We start from the raw sequence: 20,605 nt of genomic DNA, 5'->3' as shown, positions 1-20,605 counted from the left end.
ACTGCGGCTAAAAGTATCACAAGTTACATTGTTGAAGTAGTTGTCCATCTTTTGCTGTGAGACAAATTATGAACTCTTGCTTTCCTTAGCAAAAGCTCATTTAAACTGGGGTAGTAGCTACTTCTCAAGCCTTATTCAGGAATGCATCTGAGGATGATGTTTGTGCCACATCTACATGGGCTTCTCTGAATAGTTTTGCAGGACACTACAAGCTTAATGCGATCTCTCAATCTTGGTCTTCTTTTGGGACTTCAGTCATTGGGGAATGATCCTATGAGTTACCTTCCAGGAGGATAAGCCGGGGACTCTATCCATTCTTTCAGTGAGAAATACCTGCTCATTTCAGACATGAAAAGCTGTACACTTCCCATAACACTAAATTTGAATGATAAGGTATATCCTTATTGACATTCCTACTACCCATCCCCCTTCCTGAGTGAGGAGGAGCTCTACAGCGCTTTCTGGGTGTGTGTAGTAGCTTTGTGCTGTGCCATAGTTCAGACTACAAGAGATTTGAAGAGGATGTGGCCAGGTAGGTTATTATGGGCAGTGGAGCAGATTCCTTCTGCGGCCTGGGAAAGTTTCTGATGCTGACTTACTATATCTTGTTGTCCTTAATCCTGTCAGTCAATGTGGATACAACTGATCATTCAAATAGAGTGATGTAGTAGTGCACAACTTTAATTTCTGTGAATTAACGGTTATCTTTGCATGTATATGGGACTTGCAGTTCTTTTTACCTTTATTATAAATACACATATAGCTAATTTTCACACCTTGCTTTGGATAGCATCATATTAACTTTATGTGCGCAAAGGGTAGAAGGTCCAGGCATAGAACATGACATTACTTTGATTTTACCTTACTCCACACAGTTACAGTATATTCCCCAAGCTGTCATTTTAATCTACAGCACCCTGCAATGCCTCCTCTGTTGTTTTCGCTAATTAGGAGTTTGGGTTATTATTTCATGAGTTAAAATATGCCAGAGAGTTTTCAGAATAATGATCCTATATTGTTTGAATGAAAATACATTTTAATGAAATATAGTGAATTTTCATTAAAATGCTTTAAGGAGACTGCTATATTTAGGGATATGAAAGTGCCATGAAGAAAAAAGTAGTTACAAAATGCATTTTTCTAGCTTGAATAATTGATTTTGATGAAATCTGGAAGTCAGAAATGTGATGTTAAAATATCTAAAAATGTTTTGCTTTTCTGTCTTTCCCTTAAAGTCTTGTGGCTACAAATGCTGCCAGGTTTCGAATAGCAGCAGGACCAGATAAGAAGCTAATAGAATTAGGTCTGAGGAGAGCTCAAGGTCCAGATGGCGGACTGTCTGCATCACGTTACTCTTATATTGGTGGTAAGTTTAAGAATATTTCTGAGGTAAGACTGAGTGTATAGAAGACTTGAGGCACTTCCATGTTCATGAAGTGATTCAAGTATGAATGTTTTTGTTACATCTTCTAGAGCACTGCAGACAGTTTAGAGAAAGATAACAGCAAATAATAGACTGGTGTCCTGTTTAATTTGCTGCTGAAAAACAGTGCCAGTGTTATACTCTAGTGCACTTTTTAGCAATATCTGTATTCTCAACTGTGCTGTGCTGTGTGTTAAACAAGCTTCTGTCATAGAGCAGTGTAACTGAAGTTAGGGATTCAGCATGCTTTTAGTAATATTGTGATGGCTTAGTTTATTGATCCTTGTTTGGATTTCTAGGTTTTGAGCAGCTTCATATCATTCCACACTGGGCATGCTGCTGCTATTCTGTAGTCATTTTTAATCAGCAGTTGTTGATCCTGCAGTAGCTTTAATTATACATTGTGCTATAGGCATAATGCTGATTGTTAGTTTGGGTGGGGGTTCCAGTCATCAAAGTCTGGCAGGAGCTGCTTGTTACACTGGACTGAATACAACTAATGCAGGTCCATCCTGTGTTGAACAGATAGTGGATCTCTGTGCAGGAAGATGAACACATTTGTTTACTCCATGCATAAAGCAAATATTTAAGAAAAATAGTTTGTAATCCCATCTGTAACCTCTCCATTGCTCAGCATGTCACCAGATAAAAATTTACCAGCACAGATATTGCCTGTGAAATTCTGTTCTGCCAAGTCTTTTCATGACTTTAGCACTTAAATGGTGAAGGTGTTTAAATTCCTAAAGCATTCCCACTAGTCATAAGAAAGACAGTGTAAAACTGGTGTCTTGTGGTCTGTATGTACCATCTACCTTCCCTCAAGCACCTGTTGTAATTTTCCAGCTGTAGGTGCCACTTGTTGTATTCAGTCACTCCAGAGAAATAGTCTTACTAGTAAACTGGATGGGAAACAGAAATTATACCCCTGGGATTCCACCTGTATCCCTGCTGGACAGGGGCTTTGGGTGCTGACTTGTGTAAACATGGGCTAAACTCTAGGCTAAGCTTATAAGGGCCTCAGGGAAAAATAGCCTAGTAGCTTCCTACGATCCTATAAATCTGTGCTGTTTTTTGTTTCTGCTTGGCTAACATAACACCAGTGAGTGAGAGAGACACAACTAAAGACAGGAAAAGGCATCACAAGACTGTTTTTTCGCTATACAGAATGTTTCAGCTTGCTTATTTGTGCAGTTCACTTTCAAGTGAACTACTGATGCTTGTCTGTGCGTTACTTGTAGTTAATATTGCTGCAGTTTACAGGGAAGTTAATGGCGGCATTGTTAAAGAAAAGGTTTTATAATGCCTTGAATCCATCAAGTTACTTGATCAAAGGCAGTACAGAACTGTGGATTCCTATTAAACATGTAGGACTGATTAATTTATTTTCTGACTGGAATGTGGGCATTATTGTTTGAATTTCAATAAGATTTTCATTGGCACTGTATACATGTAAGACATATGAAAGCTTAGCTTTCATGAAGTAAACTGTATGAGGCATTGGGTAGTGAATAAGAGGCAGTGGATGATAGAAAACAGAATATTGTGGAGTGCCATGTATTTGATTACTGGGACAAATTCCTCTTTTATATATATTTAAGTGGCATATGGATGCACAGAAAGGGAAATGTCCCTTTTAAACACATCTACAATTTTTGTAAGGTGTGTGTTCTGAAGTTTTTAAAATTAGCTTTAAAAATTATGAAGTGGTTTGAAAAAAAAAGTGTTCAAGTGCTGTCTAGTAGTTAGTGCAGAGTTAAGGCTCTGAGCTGTTGAACAAGTTGCTCCTGTAGTCAGGGGTATAGGGTTTGATTCTTTCCAGATTTATTTACCTTCTGTGAGACTCTGAGCAAGCCAAAAAAGAGATGCCCGTGTCCAGTGGGCTTACTTGGTTAACGGATGAATAAAAAAAGGTGCTGGAAGTGAATGCAAAGGGCCAAAACATTGCATTTTAGAAATGTAAACCAACCCAGAGAAAGAGTGCTGAACTGGAAAACAGAAAAGTTATTGGCATTCACCAAACAGGATGGAAGCATAAGCGTAGTCATAAAGCACAACTGATTGTTTAAAGGTGACTGTATTGCAGCAAAATATTTGGAGTATAAGTCTAAAAAGGGAGTATGCAAGGAATTGTTCATAGGTTCATAAATTAGTACTAGGCTAACTGCCCTTATGGGTCATTCTAAGCCTAGCCAATTACCCCATGTGAGAATCAAATCCTGAACCTTGTGTCTGTGACTTAAACACCTTAACCATTATACCAACCATGCTATGTATTTAGATAGTTACTTTTGATCTAGCATAGAGTTCATTGTCAGATTCCATGTTACTGAGATCTGGCCTAGAGTTCTTTGTTAGACCCCAAACATCATTTCTAAAAATAGGGTACTGATAGACAGTAGGTTGTCATCAGAACAGATACTAAGACTGTAATTTGTTACCTAGAGGTGATTGCCACCCCATCTTGATGGCAGCAGTGATACCATTATTCTAATGAGCTGTGGGCAGAGCTAACTGCATGTAAGCTGTTGGCAAGGGAGCCCGCAGGATTTTTTTCAGGGGGGTGCAAACCCATGCCCCGCCCACACAGTCCCACCCCCTCTGCTGCCCCCGCCACGCAGCCCCACCCCCACCCCTGCCCACGCAGCCATTCCAGTGTCCCAATACTTGGCTATTTTTCCCCATTTGTGATAGACACTGTTCAAATCTCTCAGTGTGCATACTGTTTTATGCTTTACTTCTGCGATGATTACAGATATTTAATATTTGGATTTCATTTACAACTTTTATTTCAAATTTTATAGCACAAACACTGATAGACATTTACTAAACCTAAACAAAGCAATAGTCTTACAATGAAAAGAGATTTAGCATTAAAATTTCTCTACCTTTGAAACCCACATTCACCAAAACAACATTGAAACCCGCATTCAAAGAAAATGCATCTGGCCAGTGGCAGGGTAAGTTTACCTTTGGGCTGTTTTCAAATCATAGGCTCCTTGCACACATTTTTAGAACCATGCAAAAGTTATTTGATTCACCTTCCTGACTGTATTAATTATACTATATAATAATTGAATTATATCCCTTGTATAATACAGCACCACTTGTTCGAGTGTGTTTTAAATTTATAGTTCTGAACATTTTTCCTTGAAGCAATGAAACAAATCATATGAACCAATAATGACAACCTGCCCAATTCAGAACATTTCAACCATAAAGGGCCACTCTACTCAAACTTATGTCATACAATCCACCAATATCAATCAATATGCAGAATCTTTGCAGAAGTAAAACTCATCTGAATAATTCCACATTAAAGAGATCTGAAACCAGTGAAGAGGTTCTTGCTAGAAAACAACTTTATATTTCAGTGTTTCATCTACAAATTTACTGCCTGCTGCCCTTGAAAAATAAATTGCCTACATTATATTAAAAAAATGGTAAGCTAGTATATTACAATAGGGAATGGGTGGCAAGCTGAAAAACAAGTTCATAGTTATTAGGCATCTCATCCAAAGGAGGACATACACCCCCTTAAAATACAAATGTACGTGTTGTGGGAGTAGAACCTACAGCCCTCTGTATCAAGATGCAAGTATGCTACCTGCTGTGCTGCTTTAAAAATTCTCTACCACAATAGTAATACTATTTGCTAAACAAAACAGTTGAACATTTTAAGCAGGCTTAGCATGAGCAGCAGTAAAACTCTCTTCCCTTGAAGCTCACAGTTCCTTGAAAATGCACTTGAAAATAAATTCCACCTGCTAACTCTAGGGCATTTCACTCTCTCTAACACACACCTCAACCTCTAAGTGCAAGAAATATGGACAAAGCCTAAAGTAAATAGGAGCAGATTATAAATATTGCTCTCATGAGCTTAGAACATTGCTAGAATAACAGGATTTATGTTAGTATGCATTTTTCTAAATGATATGACATCTAAAACTCAAATGTCTGTCATTATTTAGCAACTTCGATGCTTTTTAGGAGGAATATGGGGCAAAATCTGGACATTCTCCAAAAACCTGGACAGCTGAGGGGTATGCTTCCTCCTTCTTATACATACATACAGACACACATACACACCATACCTCTCAATCTGTTAACACAAGAAATCTGGACAAAGCCTGTTATAATGTTGGGGATAAAGGCCCAAAACTAGGGACACATTAGAAAGTTGCTAGAATAAAAGGATTTGTGTTAGAATTAAATTTTCTGAATGATATGAAGTCTGAAACTGAAATGCATGTCATTATTTATTAACCAACTACATTCAGATATAGTTGGTTGTCTCAGTACTCACCATGGCTTGCATTTTCTCCTCTCTTGAAAGGCCCACTCTGCTTAACTTGTGTATTATTTCCTCAGTCACTTCACCATGGGTTGCAAGGCAGCTTCATCACTAGTGTGTGCACAAAATATAATGCCTTCAATGAGTCTTGCAAGAAATCACATGCAATCATCATGGCACAAAGGTTCTACTGAAGATGCTTCCAATTTTTCTCATACACAAGCACGACAGAAGCCAGAAACAGCTGTTATTCCACAGCTAGATGCAGCAGTAGCAAAACAAATTGCAGAGAACCAAAATAAATTGGAACCAATTGTATCTACCATTATTTTCTGTGCAACCCTTGACGTTCCTCTCTGTGGAAAAGAAGGCTCTGGTGGAAATTTGTGTTACTTGTTAGATTTTCGTATTGAAGCTGGTGACACAATACTGAAACAGCACAGTGAAACAGCTGCAGGAAATGCTTGGTACACATCCCATAGGGTGCAAAATGAGCTGTTGGCAGAATATGAACACGTACTTCGAAAGGAGATTGTGCAAGAAACAGGGATGTTGGATTTAGTGTATTGGCAGATGAAACTGCAGATATCTCAGACATTGAGCAGTTGTCATTGGGCATTTTGTTTGTTGATGATGATTGTATTTGAGAAGAGTTTGCGGTTTTTGTTCCCATTGTTGTGAGAGATGCACAGTCTGTATCGAATGTCATTGTCAGTGAATGCATAAAGTGCAGTCTAGACCTGGAAAAATTACTCAGACAGGCTATGACGGCTGCTCCATAATGGCAAGCATCCAGAATGGTGGTCAGGCAAAGATTCGTGAAAAGTATCCAAAAACAGCCTTTATCTACTGCGCAGCTCACAGACTAAACCTTGTAGTCAATGATCTGAATGATGTTCCTGAAATAAGTAGTGCTATTGGTGTTATCAAGAAGATTATTCATTTTTTTTGTGACAATCCAAAACGATGAGCATTGGCACCAAATATACCTCTTCTGTGTGAGACATGATGGACTGAGAAATATAAATCCATTTGTGTGTTTAGTCAGAACTTTGAGAAAATATTTGACTGCCTGGCTGATCTTCAGAGGAGCACTGCTGGTGAAACCAGACAAAATGCACATATGTTACTCAGCGCTTGCTCTTCGTGCACGTTTCTTATTTTTCTCTTCATTATTGCAAATTACTCATCAGTTCTTGAGCCTGTTGCCCAGATGTTTCAGTCTGTTCAACTTGATATAGTAGAGGCTCAACAACACATCAACAGACTCATTGAAATATTCAAGGAGCACCGCAACCATGCTGAAGAACACTTTAGGAATAACATTCTCAGTAAGGCAAAATCACTAGCAGATAAATTTAGTATTGAGTTAGTGTTGCCAAGGATTTGCAGTCGACACACCGAGCAAACACAGTAAGCATGGATTTTGAGAGTTATTACAGAACAAGTATTTATATTCCCTATCTTGACTCATTAGTGTCTTCACTGACATCTCGCTTTTCCACCATTAACACTGCTCAGTTCAACTTATTTTATCTGCATCTTAAAATGATGCAAAACCTACAACGTGAATAATTCTGAAAACGAATTGCCGTCAGTAATGAACTATATCCTATTGCTACTATATCAGAATGATCGCTTCTTGTCTGATGCATTGGCTTTGAAGTTATAAGACAACCTAAAGAATCCAAGGGGCTACTACTACCTTTGTAGTCAATATCTTGCAGATCTTCTATCAATGATGTACTGAACAAAAACAAAAAAAAAGTGTCAGGTATGGGATTAAAAAAAAAAAAAAATTCTTTTTTTTTTTTTTCCAATAATTTTATTTTTATTTCTACATTAATAAATGTCACAAATAAAAACTATCTTACAACATGACCGTATATATATATATATATGTATATGTATATATATATATATATATATATATATATATATATATGTATATGTATATATATATATATATATATATATATATATATATATATAATATATATATGATGTTAAGTTGTCTTTCTCGCCTTCATTCTTGCTGGTTGGGTTCGGAGCCGATCCTCTGCTCCGACTCGGCCATCTACTAAAGCTCGAGAGCTATTTACTGGCTCGAAGCCTCCCCTTATCCCACAATGCTTGGTGCTAAATACCCAGATCTCGTTTGCCGCTTCAGCTACGAGGTTGCGCTTTTACTGGCTCAGGTCGTATTAATCCTTTTTTTTGTATTACTAGCTAATATTTACCTTGTATTTTTCTTAGATATAGATAGTCTTTCCCTTGTAGTGTAGTTAGACCGTGTATCCCCTAGTTTGTCCCACTAAGGAAACTCGTTTTCTGTTAGAGAGATTCTACCCTCCCCCCTCCCTTGTTTCTCTCGATTAGTGGCTAACCCCACCCTTGTTGTACCTATAGGAGTAGTGTTTAGCCTTGTAGTATTTTTATATTTTTATTAAGGATAGTTGTTATTAAGTGTGTGTGATAGTTTTTTGTGGTTATTATTGTTAGCTTAACTAGTGCGGGTGTGTGAGTGTTTCTGTGTGCCTTGTTTAAGCACTAGTTTAATTTTTCTCTCTTTAGTATCCCTGGGCCAGTATGTCCAAGGATACTAAAGTTTCAGGCTTCAAGAAGTGTGACTCGTGCTGTCAGAAGATGTCTCTGACAGACGGTCACACTTCTTGTGTTTATTGCTTGGGTTCCCTACACCTGCAGGACTCCTGCTCGGTCTGTCATGCCTTCAGCCCGAGAGTCCTGCAGGAGCATAGGAACAAACTTATTTTGAGAGGCTTACTTAAGCCAGAGGGATCCCCGGCGAAGCCTCAGTCAGGGAAATCCTCAAAGCCCGCCAAGCCATCGGCTCCCAGTCCGGAGCCGTCGCCGGGTGGAGCATCTGCCTCCTCTTCGGCTCCGGCTGGAGCCAACATCCCTAGACCTCAATTGGCTCCGACTTTAGTGTCGGAATCATCGTTGGGCCGAAAACGTTCTAGGTCCCCTTCCCTAGAATCGGTTAGTTCGGCTCCGAGGTCACCGTTGCTTCAGTCGGAACAAAGCCATAGGTCCCACTCCTCTCGGTCCTCCAGGTTATCTGATCATGACTTGGAGAGGGTGGTCAGTAGACTCCTTAAATCGCAGGCCCTGGCCAAAATGTTAACCAGCCCTTCTCAACAGACTGTGCTGTCCCAGTGTCTTCAGCAGTTCCTCCTCCGACTCTCCTTTTGTGTTCGAAGCCGGAGCTGGTTGGGGCTCGAATCTTGGAAATGTCGGAGCCGATACCACATCTTTCGGCTCCTTTGTCGGCTCCGATCTCTTCATTGGTTCCTTCCTTGGAGGGATCTCGGCGCCGGGACTCCCTCGTCGGCTCTGAGGGGGCGAGTGGCATCTGACCCTTGTCCGACCCCGTTCTCCCTCTCGGGGCTTCGGCGCAGGTGAGCTCGGCCCCGACATCGGCCTCGGAGCCGTCCCTCTCGGTGCCGGGAGGGGTTCATGTCTCTTTGGAGCTGGGACCCTCTGCTCTACCTGATAGGGGCGCCTTCGAGGTCAAGAGGAGCGTGCTGACTCCTGAGTTGGCTCGATTGGCCCCTTTGGCTCCTCCCCCATGGTGCCTGCATCGGTCTCTGTCCACCCTCCTGACCCCAAGCGTGGAGAACAGACACTCCAGGTTGCCCCATTGGGCTATCTTTCTCTTCCGAGGCCTCCCCTGATCATTCAGAGGAGCCCCCTCGGAAGAAAAAATGTAAGAGGAAACATGTCAACTCCCCCGAGTCAGTCATGTCTGATACCAACTTGGAGGATCCGGAAGGGTCCCCAAGATCCCCCTCTGAGGATGTCTCTTTTTCAGACATCCTAGAGATCCTTAAGCAAAGGGGGAACTGGACTGCCCTTAACCCTTCCGAGGATGAGTCGGTATACCTGGACGCGTTTGGTTCTCACCCTTCCACCTCCTGGGTGTCTCCACTCTTCGACCCGCTCATGGAAGTAGTGGCTCGAAGGGCGTGGTCAGCCCCGGACACAGTGGAACCAACTCCCCGCAGGCCAACTAAGTTCATTACAGCCCCACCCAACAAACAATTTTTGACAAAAGGTGTCCCCGTTGATGCCATGGTGGTGGCAGCAGCTACTAAGAAGGAGTTGGCTGACCCTTCGGTGCCTGTCCATCCACCTAATAAAGAGTCTAGGACAATGGACAAGTACGGGAAGCGGATGTTTTCCTCAGCGACCTTTTCCATGCGGTCGCCGAATTATCTGTGCCATTTCACCTGCCTTCAAAGGGATATTCTCAAGGAACTGGGTGATACCCTTCAGGATCCATCAGCTGCAGGGGCTCAGGATAATATTAACTCCCAGATGGCGACCCTTAACTCTATCGTCGACTCCTCCATGCGGTTCATTTCTTATGCAGCCGATGGGGCGAGTAGGGCCGCAGGTACAGGCGTGGCTTTGAGAAGACATGCCTGGATGCAGTTATGTAACTTTGCTGACCCCTTTAAGGCATCCTTCACCAGTACCCCCTTTGATGGTTCGGCTCTGTTTGGACCACAGGTGAAGGATATCCTTACCAGGTGTGAGCAGGAAGGCAAGACTCTCTCTGCTGTGGGAGTCTATTTTTCTACTCCCTCTAGACCATACCCTAAGGGTCAGAAGAGTGGGAAAATGTGGTTTCGGAAACCCCAGGGAGTCGTGCCTGACACACGTGGCGAGTTTCCCTCCAGGGGCAGGGGAGGGAACAATAATAGGCGCCGCCCGAGGGGCAGAGGGGGTCCACAAAATCAGGGTAGCAGAGAATCTTTTTTCTGACAAACCCTTTCAGCACCCCTGAGGGGCTGCCCGACTGTCCACCTTCAGAGGAAGTCGGGGGAAGACTGTCACTGTACTCAGAAGCCTGGCAACTTCTCACACAAGACAAATGGGTACGGTCCATCATATCCGAGAGTTACAAAATCCCCTTTGTCCACACCCCTGTACAAACAACCAAGTCCCTTCCAGATGTTCCACCCGGTCTAAGGGAACAAGAAGTGCCAGAAATTTCAAAACTGCTAGAAAAAAGGGCCATCCAGCCAGTCCCAGCAGACCAGCAATGATCTGGAATTTACTCTAAGTTCTTTTTGGTACCAAAAAAGACAGGGGACTGGAGACCTATTTTGGATCTCAGCATGTTAAACAAATCTGTTCAAAGAACGAAGTTCCAGATGGTCATGCTTCAGTCCATTCTACCCTTTTTGGGTCAGGACAATTGGATATGCTCCATAGACCTTCAGGATGCGTACTACCATATCAAAATGGACAGGCGCTCCAGAAGGTTTCTCCGCTTCCGGCTGGGAGCCAGTCACTATCAGTTCAGAGCCCTGCCCTTTGGTCTCACCACAGCTCCCAGGGTGTTCACGAAATGCATGGCAGTGGTTATGGCTCACCTGAGACGGCGAGGATTCCAGGTGTTTCCATATCTAGACGACTGGCCCCTTACTGCTTCCACCAGGCATCAGCTACTGCGAGCCAGGGATTATACCATCCAAACTTGCTCCGAGCTAGATATCTCAATAAATTTCGAAAAGTCTGCATTGTCGCCTTGTCAGTCTATAACCTTTATAGGCGCAAGATTAAATACAAAAGAGCTGTCTGCAAAACTTCCTCTAGACAGAGTGTCAGACATTCGCCGACATGTGCAGGTCTTACTACAGTGCAAGAGGATTAAGGACAGATTTGTACTAAAAACTTTGGGTCTCATGGCAGCAGCAATCATACTAGTTCCCCTGGCTCGTTTTCACATGCGGATTCTTCAGTGGATGCTCTTTACCCAATGATCTTTTCAACAACTTCCGATGTCTCACAAAATAATAATCACTCAATCATGCAAAGACTACCTGGCTTGGTGGATGGTCTCCCCTCTAGTACTCCAGGGCAGACCGTTTGTTCTTCCTCCTCCTGTTGCCACGGTGAACATGGATGCCTCCCTGATTGGGTGGGGGGGCATTTTCAGGGCAGGACTGTCCAGGGCACTTGGCAACCTCTAGAGTACCACCTGGACATAAATGTCTTGGAGACGAGAGCGGTGCTTTTAGCGTTGCAAGCTCTTCAGGACTCTCTACCCACCGGGGCTATTGCAATTCAAACAGACAATATGTCTGTAGTGTGGTACATCAACAAGCAGGGCGGAACCAAGTCCTATCCCTTATGTCGAGAAGCACTCAGACTCTGGCAGTGGGTGATCTCCTCTCAACGGTTTCTGATAGCAACGCACATCCCCGGGAAGTCCAACATCATAGCGGACAGGCTAAGCAGAGCTATTCTCATGCCTCACGAGTGGTCTCTCAATCAGTCAGTAGCAGACAAAATTTTCCGCAGATGGGGTCAACCTTGCTGCGACCTTTTCACAACTCCTCTCTACAGCAAGTGCAACGATTTCTTCACTCTCTTCCCCCTCCCCGGCCACTCCCCCAGAGACACTCTAGTTCACGATTGGCCCCGGGGTCTTCTGTATGCTTTTCCACCTTTTCCCCTAATTCCGAAACTAATTCAGAAGGCCACCGCATTGGGATCCAGGATGATCCTCATTGCCCCTTACTGGCCTCGACAAATTTGGTTCCCATTCCTGCATCGTCATCTGCTGGAGCAGCCTTGGAATCTGGACCCAGTGCCAGACCACTTGGTCCATCAGTTGGGCGGGCTGCACCAATCCCTTCAGTCTCTCAACCTCACAGCTTGGTTGCTCCACTTCCAACCTTAGCCAGGCTTCCACATATTTCTCAGCCGGTGCATGAAATCATGCTTTCTTCGCACAAATCTACCACCAGGAAGACTTATGCTAGTAAGTGGAAACGTTTCTCTTTCTGGGCAGAGGCTAGAAATATAGGACCCCTTTACAGCCCCTGTCCATCACGTTCTAGATTTTTTAGCAGAACTTTTTCAAGCTGGTTCCTCGTCTGCCGCCATTAGGGTCCAATTAGCTGCTATCGCAAATTTCCACGCTGGCCTGTCAGAAACCAGCATCATGTCCCACAAACTTTGCAAGGCCTTTCTTAAAGGGACTATTTTGCATAGGCCCCCGGTCAGAGATCTCCTGCCGCCGTGGGATTTAAACTTGATATTAGCTTCCTTGATTCTCCCTTCTTTTGAACCTGCGGCTTCCTGTTCCTTAAAATTGCTCTCCTGGAAGACTCTCTTTTTAGTAGCCATCACCTCAGCTAGGAGAGTTTCGGAACTTCAAGCCCTCTGTATTCATCCTCCTTACCTTGTGTTTCACAAGGATAGAGTTTCACTCAGGACTAATCCTTCTTTTCTGCCCAAGATACCTTCTGAAACAAACCTGAATCAGGCTATTGATCTACCTGTCTTTTTTCCTATCTATTTGAACAAAGCTGAACAAAAGTTACACCAATTGGACATTCATAGGCAGTTACATTTTTATTTGGATAGGACTAAGCAAATAATAAAATCAGACCAACTCTTCCTGTCCTATGCTGAGGGCAAACAGGGCCTGCCAGTTTCTAAAGTAACTGTATCCAGGTGGTTGTCCTCTATTATTACTTTGATTTATCAGCTGAGACATAAAGAACTCCCTACTAAACCTAATGGTCATTCCACCAGAGTGTTAGCTACTTCGGTAGCTTTTCAAGCTAGACTACCAATGGGATCTATTTGTGCTGCAGCCACATGGGCCACTCCTCATACCAAACCAAAACTGTTTTACAACTGTTTGTCTGAAGAAGGCAAGTTAAAGTGCTTGCCAAAAGCGCTCACATTAAAAGTTTTTTTCTTTATTTTATTCCGTATTGGTGTGACAGTATTTATTTTTTGCCGGCTTTTATGGTTTCCTGCTATGCCTGTTTTTACCGGTTTTAGTTTTCGTTTGTGGTTTGTTTGGTCGTTTGTGATGGCAAGCGGAAACGGAGCGGCAACTCAGGATTTGTTCTCCCAGGATGAAGACAGCGTTAATACCCCGGAGAACGCAATTGGAAACTTGACAGCCCTAGTGCAGGTTCTCCTAGGGCGGGTCGAAACCTTGTCTCAAAAAGTGGAAATATCCTGTAGTGGCAGACTGAATGAACGTAATATTGCCACTAGACAACCAGGAGAAATGAACAACCATAGTTCCAACGAGGGTTTGGTTGGAGCAGGCAGTAGCAGCGTCACTAATGGGGTTGCAAGGGGTGTAAGTGATACCATTGAAGGTCGTATAACATCGCAAAACAATACAAGCTGAACTGGCATCAACCAGGGAGGAACACAAGGCATCCCAGCCCCACCATTGAATGACAGTAGCTCACCGAATCGTGTAAGTAATATTCCTTCAATGGCAGTATTTGTAAATAACAACAATTTCTTTTGTGGAAATGATCAACTGAACAGTTCACCTTTAGAAAGGGATGAACAATCCACAAATGAATTACCCAATTTAATTAATGACTTTGATATAAAGCTTTACAAATGCAGGAAGCTTCAACTTGAGGTTTCCTACCTGCAACAATGTATTCAGAATAAAATTATTCCCAAGGGCCTCAGACAATGGCGGTATCCAGCAGGCCTGGTGAATGATTCTACTTTTCATAGGGAATTACTAGACCTCTTTGACCGCCAAGGACATGAATTTTTACAGGCTCTTATTAACTTTTACTTAACTGACATTAACACCCTTAAAACAGAGCTGGAAATTTTAGAGCATGCTATCAAAAGCCACACTGACTTTTAGAGGTATAAGTACGACTATTGTAGAGTTTATACCATTATCGAGTCTGCATTGAATAAACTTCTCATTATTAAAAAGAAAAAATCACTAGAGATATTAGCGATTATGCTAATAAAAGAGCTTATCCTAAGCCCTCTTTCAATGGTCCAAGTAATCAGTCACCTGCCTACAATACAGATGGAAATTTGAATGAGGAAGTTTTGTCCTCTAGTACACTTAACGATAGTCCACTAAATGGGAATACGGACGATCAGCCACTCAGACGTAGTGAGAGGCTTTTTAAAAACAATAATGGGTACGGTAATAGAGACAATAATGTTGGTAGTAATAACAACAACCCTGACAGACAACAGGGGGACAATCATAGGGGCAATAGTTCTAACCACCAGGATTTTCAACCAACCAACAACAACCAAACCAACAATCGCCAGTCCAATCGGAACCGGCCACAAGAGAGGAACAAAAGGAGAACGAGGAGATGATAGTTTACACACAAGACCTAGCTTGTGGACCACGTATTTACACAAGCTCAGATGGTGACTTTAACATATATAATTACACCTCCTTGGATGTGGATCAAGAAATTGTCGATTTTCTATCTAGGGGCCTAACCTATGTCCCCGGGAGACACATGGACATTGCTAAAACTATTATAGACCTTAAGTTATTTGTCCGTAAACTTAACCTCAATCTGCTTATGGGAAGCAATACTAGTATGGTCAGTTCTTTAAGGGTTTCTAGTGTATTTAACCCACTTATTCATCCAGACTTGTGTGTTTTTGAAAAAAATGTGTGAGATAGATTTTTGGGCTATCAAAAATTGTCATTATTTTAAAAATATGAGTAGCAACATTAGTAATTGTGAATTTGATTACTTAAATTTGCTGAACGATTGTAATGTTAGGGTCATGAAGCCCGATAAAGGTGGTGGCCTTGTGTTTATGCAACATGATATGTATGTTGATAGTATGGTCAAACACCTCAATACTGCCACATATACACAGGTAACATTAAATGAGGTCAATGGGGCACATAGAAAGGTTAAAGGGGTCCTGGAGGATCTATTTTTGGAGGGCCTTATTGATATTGACCTATACCATTACCTTATAATGTTAGCCCCTAAAACACCAGCATTATTTGGCACCCCCAAAATTCATAAAACTTTAATTGATCCGCCATTTAGACCAATAGTTGACGGTCGGGGATCAATTACAAACGGGTGTGCCAAATATATTGATAGTGTCTTAAAACCACATATTGGCAGCGAAACACAAATCTGTAAGGATTTGTGGGGGTTTCTTAGCCATATTAACAAGCTTGAGTTTCAGCCTAATGCTCATTTTTTAACAATTGACATCAAAGATTTATATACGGTTATTCACCAGCAGTTAGGTATTGAATGGACTAGGGAATTCTTAATTATGAAAAAAGTAAATGGTGATACCATCAATTTAGTTGAGACACTTTTAGAAATTGTCCTGAGTAACAACTTTATGGTTTTTGAAGGTCAATTTTTCTTACAGAAGTCGGGGGTAGCTATGGGTTCCCCCTGTGGCAGTAGTTTTGCGAATGCCATTATGGCATTCTGGGAACACAATTTTTTGTTTAAAGATTCATTTTTTCAGAATCATGTATCCTGGTATACCAGATACCAGGATGATATGTTCTGTATTTGGAAAGGTGATCTTTCTCTTATTCCTTCTTTCATTAATAACAGCACTCAGACTACCAACTTTTTGGAATTTACTTACACTATAGGGGAAAAAACGCTCAATTACCTCGACATACAGCTCACTAGGGATGATTATAACCATAGGTATAAGAGTTTGATATATCGTAAACCAACTTACTCAAACACCTTTTTACGTTTTTCTAGCAGTCACCCTTACCATCAGAAAAAGGCAGTAGTTAAGGGGCAGATGGTTAGGGCGGCCCGTATGGTTTCTGATTAAACCGATTTCAACCATGAATGTGACTTGCTAGAAAAAATGTTTCTGAACAGAGGGTATCCTTCTACCCTATTTTCAAATATTAAAAATGAAATCATAAACAAAAGGAGTATGGGGCATTTTACACCGTTGCTATCTGATCTGTTTGGTACCCCTATTAAAAATTTGAGTTACCATGAAGGCTTTCTTGGTGAGCAGTCAACTAACATGTCTGACAACATTATAGTCCATCAAGTCAGTTTTCTTTGTACATATTCACTTGACCACTCGGCTATTAGAGAAGTTCTTAATAAGAACTGGAATATAATTAAAGGTGATGAAAAGCCATCTAAAGCACTAGGGGTTAGGCCTAAAATAACTTATAGGTGAGGCCAGAATTTAAAATCACTCCTAGAGAGGAAAAGAGACAGTACACATAGAACTAAAGGAATGTTTAAGTGTGGTTCATGTTCATACTGTAAACATATTTTTGTGACCAAGCAAATTTTCATCAATAACAGGATGTACAAAATGAATTATAGATATAATTGTGAGTCTAAAGGTGTTATATATGTGTCTTTGTGCACGTCATGCGATGCATTCTACATTGGCAAAACGGAAAGGAAACTAAAACAACGTATTTATGAACATTGTTATGCTACAAGTAGGAATGATTCTAACAATGCACTGGCCAAACACATTTTAGACTACCCTGATCATGCTTTCAAATTTGCAGATGTTAAGTTGTCAATCTCGCCTTCATTCTTGCTGGATGGGTTCGGAGCCGATCCTCGGCTCCGACTCGGCACTTGCTTAGCTTGAGAACTCTTTTTACCAGCTCGAGGCAACCCTATATCCCATGATGCAAGGTGGGACTACCTCAGATCTCGCTTGTTGCTTTAAAGAGGTCTCTCTTTTGCCAGCTCAGGTAAGTTTGAATTTTCAAACAGTTTAGTCAGGGTTTTGTCTCTCCCTTGTTCCATATTATAGTGTGTAGTGTTTCTACAGCCCACCCTATTTCCCCATATATTTTTTAAAAAAAAAAACTTTCTAGTTATTGTAAAGTTTAATTTTTCAATTAGGCCTAGGCCCCTTTTCTTAATCCCTATCTGTGTGTGTGTGTTTGTTGGGATTAATTGTGTGACTGTTTGGGGTGTGTGAGTGTTATTTTTACTTGGACTATGTCTAAGGAAGGAAAGGTCTCAGGCTTCAAGAAGTGTGACTCGTGCTGTCAGAAAATGTCTCTGACAGATGGTCACACTTCTTGTGTTTACTGCCTGGGGCCTTTACACCTGCAGGACTCCTGTGCCATATGTCACTCTTTTAGCCAGAGAGTCCTGCAGGAGAGGAGGAATAAGTTGATCCTCCGTGGCTTACTAAAGCCAGAAGGTTCACCCACTAAAACTGGGTCTAGTAAACCTTCCAAGCCACCTAAGGTTCAGGCTACAGTTTCTAAGCCTTCGGTGGCTCCGACGATCTTTCTTCTTCTGAGGTGGTAGTGTCGGTTCGGTCAGTTCCGACACTCAATCTACTGTTGCCTTGTCGGCTCGCTGGAGCCGACATATCCAGTATCGGAGCCGAAGCCTTGGCTCCATCTGGAACCCAGAGGACGCCGGCTCGATGGCTTCGCCCAAGAAGAGATCTCAGTCCCCTTCTTTGGAATCTATCCACTGCCCGGGGTCTCCTCTTTGTCGGAGCGATCTTCGTGATCTTCCAGGCTGTCTGACCACGATTTAGAGAGGGTGGTAAGCAGGCTGTTGAAGTCACAGGCACTAGCCCAAATGCTCCATAGCCTGTCTCAGCAGACTTAACTTCCTCCTCCGACTCCCCTCAGAGTTTGGGATAGCGACTGTCGGCGCCGAACCGATACATCCTTCGGCTCCATCGCTCTGATCTCCTCCATGAGACCTTCCTTGGAGGGATCCAGTGGCATCGGACCCTTGTCCGCACCGACATCGCCTCGAGCCTTCTCTCAGTGGAGCCGGAATTCCTATTTCCTCGACGGAATATTCCGGCCTCCCGGGAGGGAGCCTTGAGGTGATGAGGAGTGTCCTGGCACCTGAGCCAGGTCAATGGTCCATCCCTTTAGCTCCTCCCTCTTCGGTGCCTGTAGATGTCTCTTGCCAGCCTCTTGCTCTTAGGCCCAGGGATCCATCGCCCAGGTTTCCCCATTGGGAACTTCCTCTTCCGAGGTTTCTCCTGATCCGCAGGGGAACCCCTCGAAGAGGACGTAAGAGGAAACACACAGACTCCCTGAGTCTACAACATCTGATACCGACTTAGATGAGTCGGAGGGTTCCACGGTCCCCTCTGAGGATGTCTCCTTTTCAGACATCCTTGAGCTCCTCAAACAGAGGGGAATTGGCCTCCATTGACCCCTCCGAGGATGAGTCGGTATACCTGGAGGCTTTGGATCCCGACCCTCCACCTCCTGGTGACCCACTTATGCAGGTAGTGGCTCGGAAGGCGGCAGTAGATTCTGTGGAACCAGTCCCCAGGAGACCATCCAAATTTATTACGGCCCCTTCAGACAAGCAGTTTCTTTCTAAGGGCTCTCTGTGGATGCTATGGTGGTGGCGGCCACCAAGAAGGAACTTATTGGATCCTTCATTACCTGTTCATCCTCCTAACAAAGATTCTAGGACCATGGACAGGTATGGAAAGCGGATGTTTTCTTCAGCGACCTTTGCTATGCTCGCTGAACTACCTTTGTCACTTCACCAGGCTTCAAAGAGATATTCTCAAGGAACTAGGTGAAGTGGTTCAGGATCCTTCAGCTGCTGGGGCTCAAGACAAGATTGCCTCACAGCTAGCAATCCTAAATTCTTAACCAACTCCTCCATGTGGCTCATATCCTATGCAGCCGATGGACAGAGCCGCAGGCACAGGAGTGGCTCTTAGGCGCCAAGCCTGGATGCGGCTTTGTAATTTTGACCCTTTAAGGCGTCCTTCACCAATACCCCCTTTGACGGTTCGGCTTTGTTCGGACCTCAGGTGAAGGAAACCTTGACCAGGTGTGAGCAGGGCGGCAAAACTCTTTCTGCCGTTGGAGTCCATTTTTCCACCCCTTCTAGACCCTATCCCAAGGGTCAGAAGGGAAGGAAGATGTGGTTCCGTAAATCCCAAGGAGCAGCGCCGGACACACGTGGTCAGTTTACCCCCAGAGGCAGAGGGGGTAACAATAATAAACGCCCCTAGAGGCAGAGGGGTCCTCAGAACCAGGGCAACAGGGAGTCTCTTCCTGAGAAGCCCTTTCAGCATCCCTGAGGTGTTGCCCGACTGTCCACCCTTGGAGGCAGTCGGGGGAAGGTTTTTGCTGTACCCAGTAGCCTGGCTCACAAGATATGTGGGTACAGTCGATCATATCCGAGGGTTACAAAATCCCTTCAAAGGTATCCCATACCTCACCAATCCCTTCCAGACATCTCACCCGGTCAAAGGGATTTGGCAGAACAGGAGGTTTCAAAGCTCCTAGAAAAAAGAGCCATCCAGACTGTTCCAGCAGACCAAGTAGGATCCGCATCTACTGAGATTCTTTTTGGTCCCCAAAAGGACGGGAGATTGGAGACCAATATTAGACCTGAGCAATCTAAACAGGTTTGTCAAGAAGGCAAGATTCCAGATGGTCACGCTTCAGTCCATTCTGCCCTTTCTGGGCAAGGACAACTGGATGTGCTCGATAGACCTTCAGGACGCGTACTATCACATAAAGATACACAGGCGCTCCAGGAGGTTTCTCCGCCGCTAGGGACCAGTCATTATCAATTCAGAGCCCTGCCCTTTGGCCTCACTTCAGCCCCCAGAGTGTTTACCAAATGCATGGCAGTGGTCATAGCTCATCTGAGACATCAAGGATTCCAGGTGTTTCCTTATTTGGACGACTGGCTCCTCTCCGCCACCACCAAGCATCAGCTTCTTCAGAGAGACTACACTCTGCAGCTGTGCAAAAGTTTGGGAATTTCAGTGAATTTGAAAAATCTTCTGTTGCCCTGCCAATCTATCACCTTTATAGGCACAGAATTAAACACCGTCAGTTTGTTAGCCAGACTAACAGATCAGAGAATTCTGGACGGCCAAAATACGCTCGGATTTTATTGCAGAGCAGCAAAGTCAAAGCCAGATTGATACTGAAAGTTCTAGGTCTTATGGCTGCGGCCATTGTTCTTCTACCACTGGCACATGCGTCTTCTGCAGTGGATGTTATTCACTCAGTGGTTGTTCCACAGCCTTCCTATGAGACACAAATCTTATTTACACAATCGCAGGACTCATCTAAACTGGTGGATATC

At 43.2% G+C, this 20,605-nt stretch overlaps 1 protein-coding gene across 1 annotated transcript in view; it reads left to right on the top strand.

Annotated features, from left to right (window-relative positions):
• Positions 1-20,605, top strand: part of NAPRT (nicotinate phosphoribosyltransferase) — a 1,644,161-nt gene that overhangs the window by 648,209 nt on the left and 975,347 nt on the right. The window contains exon 4 of the mRNA XM_044067330.1: positions 1,236-1,366. Within this exon, the coding sequence (XP_043923265.1) occupies positions 1,236-1,366 (131 nt within the window). The remainder of the gene's footprint in view (positions 1-1,235; positions 1,367-20,605) is intronic.

The sequence above is a fragment of the Protopterus annectens genome, chromosome 3.part1 (genome assembly GCF_019279795.1).
Source record: "Protopterus annectens isolate FY-2018-M chromosome 3.part1, PAN1.0, whole genome shotgun sequence".
Taxonomy (NCBI): domain Eukaryota; kingdom Metazoa; phylum Chordata; order Ceratodontiformes; family Protopteridae; genus Protopterus; species Protopterus annectens.
This window is presented reverse-complemented; position numbering and strand designations above follow the sequence as displayed.